At 40.4% G+C, this 20674-nt stretch overlaps 1 protein-coding gene and 1 non-coding gene across 2 annotated transcripts in view; both read left to right on the top strand.

Annotated features, from left to right (window-relative positions):
* ALMS1 (ALMS1 centrosome and basal body associated protein) overlaps positions 1-20674 on the top strand; it is a 135269-nt gene that overhangs the window by 22366 nt on the left and 92229 nt on the right. The window contains 5 exon segments of the mRNA XM_049784566.1: positions 1218-1335; positions 4349-4670; positions 4672-4706; positions 4708-4805; positions 5574-5681. Coding sequence (XP_049640523.1) covers positions 1218-1335; positions 4349-4670; positions 4672-4706; positions 4708-4805; positions 5574-5681 — 681 coding nt within the window.
* Positions 6239-6372, top strand: LOC126025380 (small nucleolar RNA SNORA15). Its single transcript, XR_007501386.1, has one exon. It is a non-coding gene; the product is annotated as a small nucleolar RNA SNORA15 (small nucleolar RNA).

Below are 20674 nucleotides of genomic sequence, written 5' to 3'. Positions count from 1 at the left end.
TTTCCTTCTGCATTCAGTATGTTTCTTACTATACATTTAGTAGTTTCTGAAAAGTTCTGCTGTCTCTGTGTGAGTGAGTGTGAATGAATAAGGAAAATTATATCTTAATTTTGTGATTAGAATAGATTGTGATTATATGTATTTTTTACTTTTTTTTTTATGGTGCCAGGTATTGGACCTGGAGCACAGCGTCACGTGTTTGAGGCACACACTTGATGAGTCACACCTCTGGTCCTTCTGATTGTAATCTTGCTAGATATCTGCCAAGAGTGTTTTAGGTCTTTGGTAGTACATGAACCATACTTTTAACTTGGAAAGAAGCATTCACAGTAGTTAAGAAGAGAACTTGCCAAAGGGAAACAAAAGAATTATGGTACTTAGTTTCAGACCTCAAGCTATTTGATTGTGAAATATTTACTTAATTTAGGGAATGGCCACTTAAATATTTACTTAATTTGGAGGAGTAGTGGTGCTTAGGGGTTACTCCTGGCTCTACACTAAGAAATTTTCCCTGGCAGGCTTAGGGGACCATATAGGATACTGGGGATCACACTTGGGTCAACCATGTGCAAGGCAAACGTCCTACCCGGTGTGCTATTGCCCTGCGTACTTAATATTTTTTTTTTTTTTTTTGGTTTTTGGGCCACACCTGGTAACGCTCAGGGGTTACTCCTGGCTATGTGCTCAGAAGTTGCTCCTGGCTTGGGGGACCATATGGGACACCGGGGGATCGAACCACGGTCCGTCCAAGGTTAGCGCAGGCAAGGCAGGCACCTTACCTTTAGCGCCACCGCCCGGCCCATACGTACTTAATATTTTTAAGGTTTTATAATCCTGTTTTCTCACTGACATAAAGATATAATAACATATTATTCAGGAATGTCATTAGGATGAAATAAAATTCAGAAAATTAGTAAATGGTAGTTGCTATTGCCATTGTTACATTATCTTTGTAATGCTTTTGAAACTTCTATTGAGGGTTTTTTTTTTTTAAAATTTAAACAATTTTTAGTATTTCCAACGTTTTATTTTGGGTGGGGGGATTTGACCACACCTGGTGGTACTTGACTTACTCCTGGCTTTGTGTTCAAGGATCTCTTCTGGTGTGGTACACAGAATTGAATTGGTGTTGACTATGTGCACGTCAAGCACCTTAACACCCATTTTCTGTCTCTGGCCCCAACATTCCCAATTTTTTTATATTTGAAACTTTGCAGTCATACAAGACAACTTTACTTCTCCTGATTTGCCTTTGCTGACATGTTTGTCACAAGATCAAGAGTTTGAACCTGATTCTTTATTTCAACAAAGTGAGCTAGATTTTGCACTTCTGAGGTAGGATTATTTATTATTTACTTGAATATACCTTTTTCTGCTTTTTAGTTTCTTGATCTTTTATTTTTTATTAGTAATAACTTAAAGTTTAAGGTAGGAGTTAGATGTTCTTGTCAGCACACGGTCTGAAAGTGATGAAGTAAATTAAAATATGTTGTCTTTTAGACCAAGGAAGAGTATAGCAGATAGGGAATTTACCTTACACAACGCCCACTTGGATCTGTTCCCAGCATACTATATATATATATATATATATTTTTTTTTTTTTTTTTTATGGTACCCCCAGGTCCTTCCAGGAGTAATTTCTGAGCACAAGCCCAGGAGTAAGCCCTAAGCACTGATGGTTGTGGTCCAAAACAAAACAAAACAAAACAAACAAAAAAAAGTTGTCTATGGTCTTATGTTTTGGAATTGTTAGTAGCAACACATATATAAAATGAGTTAAATTACAGTTATTTGTTTAAAAACATTTTGTTTTTGGGCCATACCCAGCGGCTCTCGGGTTACTCCTGGCTCTGTGCTCACAAATTACTCCTTGCAGGCTCAGGGGACCACGTGGGATACTGGGGATTGAACCCAGATCGGCATGTGCAAAGTAAATGCTCTGGTCCCTAAAATTAATTTTGTTACTCTTTGGGGGCGGGCACACATGGTGATGCTTGGGGATTACTTTGGCTATATGCTCAGAAATTGCCTCTGGCTCAGGGAACCATATGGGACACTGGGGATTGAACCCAGGTTTGTCCTGGATCAGCCATAAGCAAGGCAAATGCCCTACTGCTATCACTCAGCCCCCCTAAAAATAAATTTCAATGTGTTCTAGATTTCAGTCATATTTTAAAGTAAGCAGGCATACTAGATGTTTTTCCCTAGAAGAAATTTTCTTCTAATAAAATCGTAGGGTAAAATACATGCCTCTTCTAAGAAAATTTTCTTGGAAGATAATTTCGTCATCAAATCTACCAGCTTATTTCTGGTCTTTCAGAAGCCTTTTTAGTGGCCAGAGTGATAGTACAGCGGCAGGCCATGCACACAGAAGACTCGGGATGGACCCGAGTTCAATCCCCAGCATTCCATATGGTCCCTGAGCCTACCATGAGTGATTTCTGAGTGCAGAGCCAGGAGTAACTCTTGACTGTGGCTGGGTGTGGCCTTATAACCAAAAAAAAAAAATGCCTTTAAGACTGAGCTTAGTTATCTCTCTGTGACTAAAGTAGTAACTATTTTAAGGTTTTATTCCCCTCCCCTCCCTATTGCTTTCTTCTTCCCCTTCACTTCCCCTTCCCATTCTTTTCTTTCCCCTCCCTCTCTCTTCCTCCCCTCCCCTTCCCCCTTCCTTTGGATTTTGAGCCACTCCCAGCAAAACTCAGGAATTAATCCCGGCTTTGCAGTGAGGAATCACTCCTGGCTGTGTTTGGGCGTTTGGGATGCTTATGGGATGCTTGGGATCACACCCATGCAAGGCAAGCATCTTACCTGCTGTTGTATGACTCTAGTCCCAACATATTTGGAATTTTCTTAGAGTATGATTTCGTCTTTTAGAGTAGTGACAGAAAAATCAATAGAAAGCCAAATAGCTGCTTTTACAAAATAACAATTATTGTTCTTGAGGGCCTGAGAGATAGCACATGGCCTACTTGGGTTTGATCTCCTGCATTCTTTATGGCCCCTTGAGCATGCTTGGAGTAATTTTAAGAATTACCCAGGAATAAACCCTGAGTGCCACCAGGTATGACCCCAAAACAAAAACAAACAAAACATTACTGCTCTTCTGCTATGTATCACTTTGAAACTACTTTTATGAGAAGTGGGAACAACACTTGCCTTACACCTGGCTGATCCAGGTTTGATCCCCGTTACAACATACAGTTTCCTGTATGGGAGTGATCTTTACTGGGAGTGATCCTGAACAGAGCCATCTGTAAGCCCTGTACACTTTCTGGTATGGCCCCAAACCAAATAAATAAATAAATAAATAAATAAATAAATAAAATACTCTAATGAAAAGTGTTCTGTACACACGAGATAAACAGTGATTAAGTTGCTAGTGTATTATGAGAATAGGCTACTTTTGTTATTTTTTTGAGAACACAATAAACAACTGGATAAAAATTTAATTATGATAGGTGATATTATTTAAATGGTAAAATTAGGACTGGAGAAATAGTAACAGGGAAGGCACTTGTATCTTGCAAGCTGATGACCCGAGTTTGATCTTCAACATCGCATATGGGCCTGCTAGGAATGATTTCAGAATGCAAAAAAAATTCAGAATGCAGAAAAAAACATTGATCACTACCAGGTATGCCCCCCAAAACAAAACAAAACAAAAAGTGAAGTTAAAAAATTTCATTTGGGGACTAGAGCGGTGGCATGTTTGCCTTGCACGTGCTAACCTAGGACGAATCATGGTTCTATCCACGGTTCGGCATCCCATATGATTCCCAAGCCAGGGTGATTTCTGAGTGCATAGCCAGGAGTGATCCCTGAGCATCACTGGTTGTGGCCCAAAAACCAAAAAAAAACCCCAAAAAAACCCCAATTTTTTTTATTTGAAGTTTTAAAATTATTTTTTTTGTTGTTGTTGTTTTTGGGCCACATCTGGTGACGCTCAGGGGTTACTCCTGGCTAGGCGCTCAGAAATCACCCTGCCTTGGGGGACCAGATGGGACATGGGGGATCAAAGTTGGTCTGTCCTAGGTTAGCGTGTGCAAGGCAGATGCCCTACCGCTTGCATCACTGCTTTGGCCTCATAATTTTTTAATATCTTGTTTTAGGAAAGTATTAGTAAATGTTGGGGTCATAGGTAGAATGGTAGCTTTTCTTCTGTTTTTCTTTTTTTATTGCTTAGTCATTAATCATCTTAAAGGAATTTGAAATTAAAATTATGTTTTTCAATACACTTCTTCATATAACTTTAATTTGAGTAAAGTGAACTTTGTATTTTTTATGTTAGTATTAAGAAACAGAATATTTTTATGTGATATTTATTGATTTTTAACTATATTTTCAGGGGAATTCCTGGTAAGTCTGAAGACACTGAATGGGTTTCTCGACCGTCAGAAGTTAGTGAAGCTTTATTCCAGGCAGCCTCAGAAGCAGCTTCAGACTTAGTTAACAATTGGTATAGGGTGTCTCAGCATCTGCTTACAGGTAGTACAGTTGTTGAGTCTCCACATTTCTTCTTACTTTCTGAACAAGGGACTAAAGAAGAGGCTAATTCAGATGAGATACTTGATGAACTGAAATCCCCCCAAAGACTGATAGTTATGATGCTCTGTTTTCAGATGTAAAGGAAAACAAAAGAAGTTACCCAGGAGCTAGAAAGAAACTACGTTAACTGATAATAAACAAGTTTCTATTTCAACTTCAAAAATCCGATGAACACGTAGATTCTCAAGGAAATGAGAATTTTGGTGTCACTTGCTCAGATATAAAGTATTGGAAACAGGAAACAGAAAGTAGAGTAAGTGAGAACTAAGCTGACATCAATAAACCTTTAACAAATAATTGTCAGGAAAGTGAACAGAAAAGTCCGATTTTTCCCCTTTAAATTCTAATAATGAAAAATCATTTTTTGGGAAAGTTAATCACCCTCCCAATCATTCTATTTTGGGGGTGTTTGAACAAGTAGCTTCAAAACCATTGTTGCATAAAAATGATAATGATGGCATTGGCTCCCTGCTTTGACATTCTGATATAAAGCCACTTCCCAATGCTCCTGGGGAAATGCTCATTAGCCTTTATTTTGTTTTTAAAGAACTTAAGTCATGTGCTTCAAGTGAAAAATCTTACAGCTAGTCCCATTACCTTGACAGAACACACATTTATTTATCAACTTTAGACCATTTCTTCCTATTGGGAAGATAAACTCTATTTCTGCTCTTAACTTTAACAGGAGGTAGGGTCTTCAAACACTTTTTTAATCCTCTGAAATTATCTTCAGATTCTTTGGTTTTACAAGATTTTAAGCATCAGACCACGGGGGAAGTTGCAGACAGCTTCCTCAAACTATTATTAGTAAGAATGTACATGCTAGTAAAGTCATTGATGGTCCACCTAGCAAAGATGGTGGCATGTGGTGCAGTCTTGAAGTACTTTACCACTGAGCAGTAATTGCAGCTAGCCAAGAGACATTACAGAAAGTTGATAGACCGTGGTTAAATTCTTTGGCCCATGGTAGCCAAGTCCAATTTTTACTATATACGCATGTATACAAAATGACTCCTATTTTATAGAGGGCCTCCAGAGGAAGACTGAATCTGACATCGGTACTCTGGAAGATGATGTTTTATGCCGTAGCTTAGATGAAAATGCTCTGGTATGCAGTGAAAGAGTTGCTCAACAAGAAATAGAGGTGAGATACAATATATGAGAGTTGGGGAAACATGATCTTTTCCAGTATTTTAGGAAATTTTGTTGTTCTTTATTTAACTTGTTTGCCAGATGTGTGACCTAAGTAACTTGACTAGTGAAATCATTGATATGTCAGGCTTTGAAAGTTCTCATCTAGAAGGTAGTTTAATGTACTGGCCTCCTTTACAATTCTCATCTAAGGAAAAGAGCAGTTTTGAAGTGCCTGTAAGTTTTTCTGTTTGACATTTTTTATGGATGAGGGAGAGGAATATTTTAAAGAGTAAGGGATCCATTTAGATATTTTCTTAATATCAAATTGTGATTTATATCTGGTTTTCATCTGATATCCAGTAATGTGCTTATTGATTTGTTATAGGTTGGCACAAAAATGTTTGTTTTGGAGGCCAAAAAACGTAGTAGTTCTCTGATGTTTTAGAAAAGGCCATTCTTTGGAGTTATCTTTTTATCTTGTGATGTAGAAACTTTTCCAAGTTCTTGCCGGCACCGTCAAGAATCTTTGAGACAATGTTAAGATTAGACTTTTTAGGCATGCTGAATACTGTGTTCTTTTTATCAATATTTTACACAGCCAGACACCATGCAAAAGTAGTTTTCCCTTTAAATGACTTTGATGGTATGCTGCTTCTTCATGGCATATCATTATTAAAAGTGACTACAAATAACTGAAAAAAAAAAAAGAAAAACAAACATTAGACTTTTTAGTGCTACATTCAGCTGTGCTTTCCTTTTTACCTTCATTTATAAACCTTGGGATAGGCCCTGAATAGTCGAGTCTTTCTATGTAGAAGTTCCTTGAAATTTTGAAGAAACAGTTTCCCCAAGAGGAGTATTAAGGTACTTAATGTGTTCAATTGTCATTATTCTCAATGGAAACTAATAGTCCCTTTCCCAAATGAATGGCACACACGTGTATATACACACTTCTTCTTTCTCTGTATTACTATTACAGTTTTTGTTAATGAGAAAATTAGTAACTTTATGGAACTAGAAAAATTCTATATCAACCTTTCTTTCATCCCGGTTTTAATTTTTCTCTGGTCCCATTGTTAAAGTGGATGACAGCTAACTGACTTCTTTGAGATTATCACACAGAGCACCAGATGTTTTTTGGTATTTATCAGTTTCTTAACAGCTTTAGTACAGGAGCAGATAGCAATATACCTTAAGAATGATAGATACCTCTGCTGTGGTATACAACTATTGTAGCCAGCCCACATCTTTTTTTTTTTTTTTTGGTTTGTGGGCCACACCCGGTGACGCTTAGGGGTTACTCCTGACTGCGTTCAGAAGTCGCTCCTGGCTTGGGGGATGCTGGGGGATCGAACCGCGGTCCGTCCTAGACTTGCGCTGGCAAGGCAGACACCTTACCTCTAGCGCCACCATGCTGCCCCCCCTTTTTTTTTATTAATTACTTTATTTAAACACCATGGCTATAAGATTGTTCATAATACATTTGTTGTTTTTTCCACAGTTAAAGTCATACAATATACAATACCCTTTACCAGTGCACATTTCCCACCACTGATGTCTCCAATTTCCCTCCCATCCTCCTTTATGCCTTCTCCCCTGCCTGTCTCTGGGACATACATTTTTTCTTTTCTCTCTTCTCCTCCACTCCCCTACTCTCTCCTCTCCTCTTCTCCCTTTTTTTCCCTCCCTCTCCCCCCATCCAGAATGTCTGGACTAACTTTTATGAGGAAACCACTTCCTAGACTTCAGCCTCATCATCACAGAACAGAAATACAGTACTACCTTCCCAGCCCAGATCTTTAATATAAGACTTGACTTGTATACTGTCTCTCAGGCCCACGGATATTTTTGCTATTCTAACTGGTCATACTTCATGTAAGTGATGTTTAAATAATCAATCCCCCCCCCCAAAAAAAAAAATAGGGCAGGGCACTTGCTTTGAATGCAGCTGATCTGAGTTCAGTTCCTGATACAACCACATGTAGGTCTTTTCCTCCCCCTGCCAGGATTGATTCCTGAATACTCCAGGAGAGCCAGGAGTAAACACTGAATACCAACAGATATGGCCCACCCAAAAAAACCCAAAAAACTGACCAGTCAGTTCTCAGATCATCTAAATTATTTGGTATGGTATGCCTCTTCTCCCCACCACTTTCACAGTAACATTCCCCCCCACCCCCATGAATGGGTGCCTTACATTCTTTTAAGGATAGAGGTGAAGGTTTTTTTTTTTCTTTTGGAGGGGGGGTCACACCTGACAGCGCTCAAGGGTTACTTCTGGCTCTATGCTCAGAAATCATCCCTGGTAGGCTCAGGGACCATATGGGATCCACCATCCTTCTGCATGCAAGGCAAATGCCTTACTTCCATGCTATCTCTCCAGCCCCAGAGGTGAAGGTTTATCTTCTGAAGCATTTTCCTGCTAAAAAAGGGATGCTATGTCCCCCATATTTTGGTGGGCCTATGCAAACAATATTTACACTCTAACACTGGTTTTACTGTGCTCCTTTGACTCTAAACCTTAAAAAAAAACACTTAAACTTTTGATGTTAACTTAAACTAATATGCATGTGCATGAAAATGTAAAAAAAAATACTATGCCTTCAATATTTAAGGAATCACATAAATTTCATGGCCTTATATTGCTTTGTGTACTACTAAGAAATGTTTTAATGTATTACAATCTGGGGACTTGTGGACAAAGTAATTGAACATGGGTTCTGTTTTATTTTTCTTAATATTCTTTGACTGTAAGTTCAAAATTTAGGCGTCAGCAAGGGGATTTCTTCTGAGAACTCTGTTTATGGGTGATTGTCCTTCCACTGTAACTTTACCTTGTCCTCTTTCTTTGCATCATTGTTCTCATAATTAAAAATAAAAAATTAAAATGAAAAACGGATGCTAGTTTCTATTAGGGCCTCTAAGGCATTACTCCTTTTTCTTTGACAGGGATGGGAGTAGACTAATATTTGAGGTTAGGGTGCCGCCTGTTCCTGAGATAATTGGTCAAATTTTCTTTCTTTCGGAATTGGTGGAGATAAATTTGTATATGAGAGAAGGAGCAGATATTAATATACCTTAAGAATGATAGTAAAACAGTGTGTGTGGTGTATCTCCACCAGGAGAGTACTCCCTATATACTTGAGCATAAGTAGATTACAAGTACTTCACCACTCATATATGTAACCAGTGTGTTTTGAAGAGTTACTTCAGATACTGAGATTGGATTATGCTGAAATTTGGTGATCATGCTGCAATTTGGTTTTTTCTCCATTGATGAAGCACTTTCTGAGTCAGTTTCCAGCTTCTTGACAGGAAGGACTTATATTCCTTTTCACCAAGTGAGATGGATGTAACTTGGGAGCTCAGGAACCTTGATGATTATAGTAGAGAGGAGGACTAGAAACAGGCCCTACCAGAGAGTTTGTAATCTGGATGAATTTATTCTACCTCAGAAATCTTAATACCAAAGTGCTTGAAGGACAAATCAGTTCCCAGGAAAATTCTTGGTGGTTTCTCTCTTAGAACCTGTTGTAAAGAACTGAGGAAGAGAGTATGCTTTAGCAATGAGGAATATCAATGAAGTAACAGGTGAATAAAAGATCTCGTATTCAGCTAGCTTAAAAACCAAGCCTGTGGAAACGGCAGACTGCATACAAAGCATAGCTATAGAGGTAAAAATCTGGCACAGTTTTGAGAGAATGGTTTAATTTTCTGAGCTATCTTTAAATTTTTTTTTTTTTTTTTTTTTTTTTGGTTTTGGTTTTTGGGTCACACCCGGCAGCGCTCAGGGTTACTCCTGGCTTTATGCTCAGAAATTTGCTCCTGGCAGGCTCAGGGAACCATATGGGATGCCGGGATTCAAACCATAGTTCTGCTTGCAAGGCAAACACACTACCTCCATGCTGTCTCTCCGGCCCCTATCTTTAATTTTTTTTGTTTGTTTGTTTGTTTTTGGGCCACACCCGGTAACGCTCAGAAGTTGCTCCTGGCTTGGGGGACCATATGGGACGCCGGGGGATTGAACCGCGGTCCATCCAAGGCTAGTGCAGGCAAGGCAGGTACCTTACCTCTAGTGCCACCGCCCGGCCCCTATCTTTAATATTTTGATTTATCCTGTCTACTTGATTTTTGATTTCCAGGTGGAATGTAAATAATAAGACTAGCAATAGCACAGCGGGTATGGCATTTGCCTTACATGTGGCTAACCCAGGTTTGATCCCCAGCATTCCATATCGTCCATCCCCCAAGCCTGCCAGGAATGATTGTGAGCACCTCTAGGTGTGGCTCCAAAACAAACAAATTCTTAATCTATAGAGCTTGTATATCTGGAGTGAGTTTGGACCGTGTAATCCAAATCAGGAATTATTTCTGGAGAAGTGCCATAGTCACTTATGTCCATCAGTCCTGGTGAGCTTTCCATTCTTTCTATCCAGCAAAAGTATAGACTAGGAACAGTAAATATTGAAATGTAGCTTGTGAGGATAACTTAGTAAAGTCTGTTTATCAATCCTCTTTAGGACATGTGCCTTGTCTTTGTTTACTACATGCTGTCTCGAGAGGCTGTACACCCTGGAGTGTCACATGTTTACTTGTGATCCCAATAATTTGGCATGGTGCCAAATATGAATTTCAGACTAAGAAAATCACTTTCATGTCCAAAAGAAAGTTACCATATATATTTGAGTATAAGTCAAGTTTTCCCATCACGAAATTTGTGCTGAAAAACCCGAATTTGGCTTATATTCGGGTTGGACAGGTTATTTGATTTGGTGTGAGCACACTGAATCAAATGCATGTAGTCTCCAGTCTTCTGTCGTCTGCTGGAGGGGCGGTGCTTCAGTTAAGTCCACAAGTCTCGATTGAGATGAAGAGGTAGGTGGCTGAACTGAATTGGATGCCACTGAACTATTTAACCCACAATATTCTGCACTTTGTATTACACTGACAGCAGTGATGATGACAATGTCTTTACTGACACCCTCACATCAGATACAGCTGAAGCTCTGTTTGGGCATACAGATGATGATGATGAGGACGAATCCAGTTTTGAAAGATTGTAACCTTTTGATTTAGCTTGATTACCTGTTAAGTTATGGCTTTCTGCACTTTATTTAAAGTTTTAAAGTTATTTTTGCTAGTTTACAGTTTTTACAGTTTTTCTTTAAATATTGAAAAACAGGGGCCAGAGAGATAGCACAGCAGTAGGGCATTTGTCTTGCATGCAGAAGGACGGTGGTTCGAATCCTAGCATCCCATATTGGTCCCCCAAGGCTGCCAGGGGCGATTTCTGAGCGTAGAGCCAGGAGTAGCCCCTGAATGTCGCCAGGTGTGACCCAAAAACCAACATCCATCCATCCATCCATCTATCTATCTATCTATCTATCTATCTATCTATCTATCTATCTATCTATCTATCTATCTATCATCTATCTATCTATCTATCTATCTATCTATCTATCTATCTATCTATCTATCTATCTATCTATCTATCTATCTTCATTGAAAAACATTTAACCTGCTGATTCCTCAATTACAATAATTGTTTTGAGTATATATATTATTTATTTTTATTTTTTGGATTTTGGGCCACACGCGGTGATGCTCAGGGGTTACTCTTGGCTATGCACTCAGAAATCGCTCCTGGCTTGGGGGGACCATATGGGATGCTAGTGGATCGGTCTGTCTTAGGTTAGCATGTGCAAGGCAGATGCCCTACCACTTGTACCACCACTCCAGCCCCAATATTTTTATTTTTGAAAATTACCAGTGTCTGCTGGATTTTCCGCCTCAGCTTATACTCGAGTCACTAAGTTTTCCCAGTTTTTAGGGTAAAATTAAGGAGGTTGGCTTAAACTCGTGTCAGCTTATACTTGAGTATATATGGTAATAATCCTTTTGTGGAGCTGACTCTCATCAGTGCTCAAGAATGAACCCTGACTGTACTTGGGGGATCATATGTAGAATGGCTGCACCTGGGGTTGGATGCATGCAAATCAAGTGCCTTACTTCCTGTCCTATTTCTGTAGCCCAAAAGTTAACCATCTTATCTGCCAACTATAACATTATCCTACCTAGGCTGCCTTTCTGAACTAACAGTTTGGAAGCTATTAGAAGCACAAGATAGCATTGCTGTTTCTCTTCCAGTGACTTTACCTGAACTGTAAACCTTCTTTCTTCTTTAACAGCAGTTCTAATGATCTTTCCTATTTCATAGGCAGGTTTCTGGTGGGGATTTGTTTGGGCAGCTGTTTCTCCAGTGCCCTTTCTGATAGCAAATAAAACTTTCTCTTTGGGGTGGATTTGTGAAGAAAAGAGCTCAAGCTCAGGTGGTCCCTCAGCTGTAAGTAACCATGAGGTCAGCTCCCTTCCTTTTTTTATTTTTTATTTTTTTTATGTTTTTTGACACTTTCAGTAGTTCTCAGGGCTTACTCCTGACTCAGGAATCATGTCTGGAGAAGCTTCCTAGACCATAAAAGGGTCCTGGTGATAGAATCTGGGTTAGCCACATGCAAGGCAAGAACTTTGCACACATTACTATTGCTCCTACTTTTGTTCCTCTTACCATCTGTCCCTCTCCAGTGCTCAGTTGTAAGCTAGGCTTAATATCTTACCTGTGGAAGACCTGAGAGTTAAGGCTGTCTTTTCCACTTACGCCTATGGGTCAGTAAGCCATTGCTGAGTGGGAGGAAAAAAATCATAGCCCCGAACACCAGAGAGCTGTCATTCATTAGGTGGCAAGTGATGCATGTGTTACAGAAAACTACTGTCCTGTGCATAAACATTCCCTGGGTGTGGGGTAGAGAACTGACGCCTAGTGAATAAAAATTCACAGGTCTAATGTAGAGTCAACCAAGGGGAAGCATGTTGCTATCTAGAGCTAGCCCTCAAATAATAACCTGCGGAGAGACCATTGACTGGGTAGCCTTCCCCTCTCCCTCACACATTGTTTTGTAAACTGGTTAGGGTACATAGCACTAATTTAGTGCTTGATTGTTCATTTTATTGAAACTAATTTCAATGAAATTGTTTTCCGACCAACTTTCATTATTTTGTTTTTCTCCTTGCTCCTAGTAACAGTATCATATGTCACATTTTTCTCTGTGATAAAACACTCTTTTGGTACTTCCTAATTTGGCCACGAAACTCTTAAGCATACTCTTCAGAGTTCCTTTTTATGTTGGTGGTCTCTCTAGTCAACAGAGACTTGCTTTTGATTGCTTTGGTTCTTTTGGGTAACCATATGGATTTCAGGATGTAACTATGACCTCTGTTATGAGATGCATGCAGCCCAACTCATTGAGCTTAAATGCTTTCCTTTGTGTATTTTATGATCACCTTAATTTTTTAGACCCTAATATCTTCTTTTTCTCTAATGAATTAATATTTTATTATTTTAATGATTTCTTTAGGCATTATGAAATGATTAAAATTCAAATTATTAGATTATTATTTTGAAATTGTGTTTTGATAGGTACTAGAGCTCTGTATTCAAAATACCCTATTTTCCGGCATATAAGACGACTTTTTTTTTTTTTTTTGGTTTTTTGGGCCACACCCGGTAACGCTCAGGGGTTACTCCTGGCTATGTGCTCAGAAGTTGCTCCTGGCTTGGGGGACCATATGGGACACCGGGGGATCGAACCGCGGTCCGTCCAAGGCTAGCGCAGGCAAGGCAGGCACCTTACCTTTAGCGCCACCGCCCGGCCCCATAAGACGACTTTTTAACCCATGAAAAACTTCTTAAAAGTCTGGGGTCATCTTATATGGTAGTATATAGCATGCTGAAACTTACTCCAGCTTCAGGGACGAGTCATCCGCCCCTCCCCCACCTTTACTGCGGCATCCATTCCAGCTGCCTGGTATCATCACTCAATCCTCTGCATGTCCTGATTAATCTTTCAGGATCCACAGAGGAGCTGAGTTACCAAGCTCTGCCTCCCATCCTGCCACCAGGTGTCATTGCTGGTATGCGACTTTCTGGTGCTCAGTCCTCTGCTTGTCCTGATGAATCTTTCAGGGCACACAGAGGAGCTGAGTTGCCAAGTGCCGCATCTCATCCAGCCGCTGGTTATATGGCTTTCCAGTGCTCAGTCCTCTGTTCAGCTTTTATGAGACACAGCAGATGCTGTCTCCCTCTAGCTGTCCTGTTAATCACTGCACCCCAGCCAGCTGCCCTTTGAGGGTTCTACTCTTACATTTGTTAATTTCCATTTGTTGTGCATTAAAAGAGAGGTAGTCTTATACGTTGAATATAGCCCAAACCCTATATTTTAACAGGAAAAGTAGGGGGTTGTCTTATATGCTGGAAAATATGGTAGTTTGATATTTTGGTGTTTTTAAATTTTTAAACTTTTTTATTATTATTACTATTACTATTTTTTCCTAATATTTTTATTTAAGCACCATGGTTAGAAATATGTTTGTAATTGGGTTTCAGTCATAAAAAATGTACAACCCCTTTGACAGCCCTCCGCCATGCCAAAGGCCTCTTTAACCAGGCCTAGAAAGGGGTGCGGGACATGGGTCACCCCAGCACCCCTCTACCTCCTTCCTCCGGAACTCCAGGGCTTTTCCTGGCCACATGGCTGGGCAAACCAGCGAGGTGGGTCCCTTGGAGGAGCTTATTGGTTTCCCTAGGCTTTCCCCATTTCCCTCTCTGCTCCAAAGGGAGGGTCTGGGGTGGGGGCTCTGACCTTCCGGCCTTCTAGCTCTGGAAGGATCTCCTTCCTTCCTGGGAGCCGGGAGGTTCTGCCAGCATGGGATTTGGCAGCCCTCCGCCATGCCAAAGGCCTCTTTAACCAGGCCTAGGAAGGGGTGTGGGACACGGGTCACCCCAGCACCCCTCTACCTCCTTCCTCCGGAACTCCAGGGCTTTTCCTGGCCATATTCCTGGGAAAGACAGTGAGGTAGGAATAGCAGCACAATAGGTTCTGGCTTTAGGACTAACCAGGGAAGTTTCCTTATTAAACCTGTCCATTGTGAAACCGCGTGGGGTCTAGCGCGTGGAACATAATGACAAACATTTGGATATCATTATGTTTCATCTGCTTGTCATAATCTGAAAGCCGTCCAGGAGCTCGTTTTATTCCTTTACTCCCTTACTCCCATCTCTTGTTACCCCACATTTAACCATTTTTCTTTACTAATGCTTTTTGTTTTGGCCAAGGTGGATTACATATCTTTCACAGTAATTTTTTGGGTGGAGTCTGAAGCTTCAGAAGGCAACACGTTATGGCAAGGTTCCATGCTGTAGGCTTTTTGGCCAAGATAAGGTGAAGATGCAGCCTCGGCTTCCTCCCACAGCCTTCTCTCTCCTTCCTCCCCATCCCCAGGGTTATTCCTGGACACCTGCTCAGGGTCCCAGCAAGTGGGTTCCGGTGAGGTGCAATTTAAAAGAGACCCCAGGCTTTCTTGTTCCTGCAAGGGGCTGGGAGGGGATTGGTGAACTTCCAACTTCCAGCAATTAGGAAGCAAACGCCTCTAGGGGAGTTGGAAGCTTCAGCAGGCAACAAGGGGAAGACATGGCTCCATGTGCTCTTCGCATGTCCAAATCACAGACCAAAGTGGTGTCTCTGAAACAACACCCTCCCTCTTGACTATTTCTAAAACAAAAAGGACATGCATATCTCCTTTGTATATCTCAGATGTATTCCCTTAACATCTATAACTCTTTTTGAACATCCTCATATAGTGACAATTTTGTTCACTGGCTTTGTTATTTGATGGTTTGATTCCCCCCCCCCCTTTGAGATCTGTTTTATAAGCAATACTGGTAGAAGAGTATCTCTGTATAGATTTCATGTTTGAACCAAGTTACGGGAAATGTTGGACTTTATTCGTTGGCTCCCAGATGAACCAACATTATCTTGTGGCGTTGCTTCTCTTTTGCATAGGCACATTAAAATAGGAAAATAATACATATGCAAACAAGTCCTTATCTAATAGAGATGGGAACACAAATTTGGTAATGTAATTAGGCCTTTACCCTGAACATTGGCATAATGATTTGGCTTAGGCCTCAGAAGAATGGGCATTGCCCACACACACCTGAACAATGGATACTGTCTATGGAGACAACCACATTACCAGGATTCAAGCCTCTACCAGGGAAGACCTACCACTGCTTTGGCATTGACTTACTCCAAAGAGTACTCCCAACACCCAGAAGACTCAGCAACAGTCTGCATGCAGGGCAGATCGCTCCTCATTTAATGGTATGCTGAAACTAGAGGATGCTCCACATCAGCCTGACATTGATGAAAGAAATGCATAGAATCCAGAGTCCTTAAATATAAAAATCTGATACCAACAATAGCTAAAGTGTGAAAAAATTTCACCGGGACCACGGAGAATGACTCGGGTTGGACAGACTGGTATGCCTGGATCCCAGAGTCGGTCTTATGCCAATAAACTTCTGTGGTGAGGCCTTTTTGTAATCAGGTCAAGGATTTTTTTCCATTTTTCCCATTTTTCTGGACCTATGCAAGCAATGGCGATTGCCATTATCACACCTTTACTATTATTTTTTTACTCTTATCCTTTAAGGAAAAAAAATAAAATTTATTGAACTTAAAAACAAATAACTGTAGTAGAATGCCTGTCTCGAATACAGGCAGAGGATGGGAAGGGGGGAGGGGATAATGTTACACTGGTGAAGGGGGGTTATCTATCCCTGGCATCCTATATGGTTCCCCAAGCCTGTCAGGAGTGATTACTGAGTGCAGAGCCAGGAGTAACCCCTGAGTGCTGCCAGGTGTGGCCCCAAATACAAACAAAAAAATATCATGATTTGTCCAGATTTATATCAGATAACTTAGACTTCAGATTAAAAAAATGTTAGAAAGGTCAGGGATAGTTATTTCTTTTTTTTTTTTTTTTTTTTTTTTGGTTTTTGGGTCACACCCGGCGATGCTCAGGGGTTACTCCTGGCTGTCTGCTCAGAAATAGCTCCTGGCAGGCACGGGGGACCATATGGGACACCGGGATTCAAACCAACCACCTTTGGTCCTGGATCGGCTGCTTGCAAGGCAAACACCGCTGTGCTATCTCTCTGGGCCCGGATAGTTATTTCTTAATGATCAAGGCTTCAGTACATCAATATTTTATCCCTAAACATATTTATACTTAGTGGCTGTTCATAAAAATATTTAAAATGGAGCCAGAGCTATAGCACAGTGTATAGGGCATTTGCTTGCATGCAATGAAATTGGATTTGATCCCCAGCATCCCATATAGTTCCCCAAGCCTATCAGGAGTGATTTCTGAGCGCAGAGCCAGGAGTAACCCATGGATGTCAACTGGTGTGGCCTAACATATCCTAACCCCAAATAAAATAAAATAAAACAACTGCTGGTAGATCTTTTTTTTTTTTGGGCCACACCCAGCGGTGCTCAGGGGTTACTCCTGGCTGTCTGCTCAGAAATAGCTCCTGGCAGGCACAGGGGACCATATGGGATACCGGGATTCAAAACAACCACCTTTGGTCCTGAATCGGCTGCTTGCAAGGCAAACACCGCTGTGCTATCTCTCCGGGCCCATGCTGGTAGATCTTAAGGAAGATATTGGTAGTAATACACAAGTAGTTAGAAACTTTAACAGTGTAAGTGTGAAAATTTTATTATGTAATGTCTGGATAGGTCAACTAGGTAAAAATTCAAAGAGGAAACACTGATCTTAAAAGATGAAATGGGGGGCTGGAGTGGTGGGACAAGTGGTAGGGCATCTGCCTTGCACACGCTACCCTAGGCCGGACCGCAGTTTGATCCCCTGGTGTCCCATAGTTCCCCCAAGCTAGGAGCGATTTCTGAGCACATAGCCAGGACTAACCCTTGAATGTCAAAAAATTACACAATGAAATGGGAAAAATGGTCCTAGCAGACATATTAAGACCCTTCATTCCCTCAAAGTTGAGTACTTTCATTTCCATATAGGTTACATGCTGCGTCATAAAACATATCTTAATAAAATAAAGACCATAGATTTTGTTTGACTTTTTGGGGGGAGGGGTCACACCCAGCAGCACTCAGGGATTACTCCTAGGTTGGTTACATTAAGGGAAATGCTCTGTTCACTGTACTATTGCTCAGGCTCTAAAATTGGTAAAATTTTGAACCTGTATAGCCTTATAAGGCTGAGCCAGGAGAAAACAGTACTTGAATAGACCTAATTACTACAGGGGCTATTGAAATGGTATCAAGTCGCCCCCGCCTCCACAAAAGCAAAGGCCATGGATTTACAGGCAAATTCTTTCAAATCTTTAACACCTGCTTCCAATTCTTTTCAGGTTCTTTCAGACTCCCCCCAAAAACAAACAAACCAGTATTCTGAAACATTTTCTTTGAGGCAAACATTAACTTGATATTAAAAGGACACACACACACACACACACACACACACACACACACACACACACACACACACACACACTCAATCACACACACAAGGAAAAAAAGCTATAGACCTTATATCCTTATTGAATATAGTTGCAGAGATCTTTAACAAAATATTAACAGACCAAATCCAACAAGATATGAAAAAGACCAAATACCATGTCCAACTAAGATTTATCCCAGGGATGCAAGACTTGTTTAATATATATAAGTGCTATATATTATATTAATACAAGGGAAATTAAAATTAATGTGATCATTTCACTTGAACACATTTGAGAGGATCTAGAACCCATTCATGAGAAAAACTTTTTTTAAAAAATTATGTATTTAACAATGGAGTATTATGCAGCCATCAGGAGAGATGAAGTCATGAAATTTTCCTATACATGGGTGTACATGGAATCTATTATGCTGAGTGAAATAAGTCAGAGGGAGAGAGAAAGACGCAGAATAGTTTCACTCATCTATGGGTTTTAAGAAAAATGAATGACATTTTTAGCAGTATCTCAGAGTCAAGAGAGATTTGGGCTGGAAGGTGCAGCTCATGACATGAAGCTCACCACATAGCGTGATGAGTGTAGTTAGAGAAACAACTACACTGAGAACTATCATAACAATGTGAATGAATGAGGGAAGTAGAAAGCCTGTCTCGAGTGCAGGTGTGGGTGGGATGGGGAGGAGGGAGATTTGGGACATTGGAGGTGGGAACGTTGCACTGGTGAAGGAGGTTTGTTCCTTTTTTTTGTTTTTGTTTGTTTGTTTTTGGGCCACACCCGGCAGTGCTCAGGGTTTACTCCTGGCTATCTGCTCAGAAATAGCTCCTGATAGGCACGGGGACCATATGGGACACCAGGATTCGAACCAACCACCTTTGGTCCTGGATCGGCTGCTAGCAAGGGAAACGCCGCTGTGCTCTCTTCGGGCCCATGGGGGGGTTGTTCTTTACATGACTGTAATCATACAACTACAATCATATTTGTAATCACGGTGTTTAAAGATAATTTAACAATAAAAATTATGTATTTAAAGAAAATATCAACAAGTTGACATAGATGATCATAATACATTTGTTTCTAAATAAGTGAAAGTGAAAGCAAAAATAAGTAAAAAGGACAGAAAGAAAAAATAAAATAGAAGAGAAGAAAAAAAAAAGTACAGTATTAAGCTCATTTGTGAGAATTATTGTACCACAAATAAAGTCAATACAGTGACAGAAGGTTGAGTAAACTCTTGTTTTGTTATATGTCCAGTCTGTTAAATTGGGGATGTTAAATTTAGGGATGACTACAGTCTTGCTCCACTATCAAGCTCCAAAAGAAAATTAAGGCCACTGATTTACAGGTAGTCTGGACTGGACTGATAGCTCTGGTGCATATTCAAAACAGATAGGACTAAGCCACCACAGCCCAAGCCACATCTAGTACCATGCCATAGAAACAGCCCAGCTCCACAACTTAACCTTATCAAACTGACTAGCCATAAATTTTTCAGGTCTCTATAGTTTCTGAACCATGCAGCTGACTTCAAACTTTTAGTCAGTTCAGTTATATCACAGGAAATCTCATGTGAAACTTAAGTAGAGGGCCGGAGAGATAGCATGGAGGTAAGGTGTTTGCCTTTCATGCAGAAGGACAGTTGGTGGTTCGAATCCCGGCATCCCATATGGTCCCCAGATCCTGCCAGGGGCGATTTCTGAGCATAGAGCTAGGAGTAACCCCTGAGCATTGCAGGGTGTGACCCAAAAAGCCAAAAAAAGAAAGTTAAGTAGAAACCTACCAAGCTCAGGGAACCTAAATAGTAACGCAGAAGGCTCAACTAGTACCAAACCAGTAAATCCTTAGACACTGACATTAGTCACACCACAAAGAGATATATACATTATTTCAAATGTACCTAAATTTTGACATTCCATTTGCCTTTGTGTTTTAAACTATTAAGTAACTGCTTGCAAATGGGACAGGCTTGTCTGGTGGGTGTGAAGTTGGGGACTGGTGAAAGGATTGGTGTTTGTACATTTCATGCCTAAAATGACTGTATTAAGTAAATAATAGTGTTATAATAAATTTTTAAAGTATTGTAAATCATAAATACCTCAGTAAAAATAGAAGCAAATTAAAATATTTGAGCTTTTTAAGAATATTCTTAAGGGGCCGGAGAGATAGCATGGAGGTAAGGCGTTTGCCTCTCATGCAGGAGGTCATCGGTTCGAATCCCGGCGTCCCATATATGGTCCTCCCGTGCCTGCCAGGAGCAATTTCTGAGCCTGGAGCCAGGAATAACCCCTGAGCACTGCCGGGTGTGACCCAAAAACCACAAAAAAAAAAAAAAAAAAAAAAAAAAAAAGAATATTCTTAAATTATGTAATGAGCTTACTTTTGTGTATGTATGCGTATTTTGTTTGGTTTTTGTTTTGGGGCCATAACTGGCAGTGCTTAGGTTATTACTTCCTGGCTCTACAGTCAGGAATTACTCCTGGCATTGCCCAAGGGACAAAAGGGATACTGGGTATCAAACCCAGGTTGGCTGCATGCAAGGCAAGTGCTTTACTGCTGTACTGTCAGTCTAGCCCCTGATCTTACTTAATAAAATGAACAAAC

This window comes from Suncus etruscus, chromosome 12, assembly GCF_024139225.1.
Source record: "Suncus etruscus isolate mSunEtr1 chromosome 12, mSunEtr1.pri.cur, whole genome shotgun sequence".
Classification (NCBI taxonomy): domain Eukaryota; kingdom Metazoa; phylum Chordata; class Mammalia; order Eulipotyphla; family Soricidae; genus Suncus; species Suncus etruscus.
The sequence above is the reverse complement of the archived record's forward strand: the minus strand, read 5'-3'. Positions and strand labels throughout refer to the sequence as shown.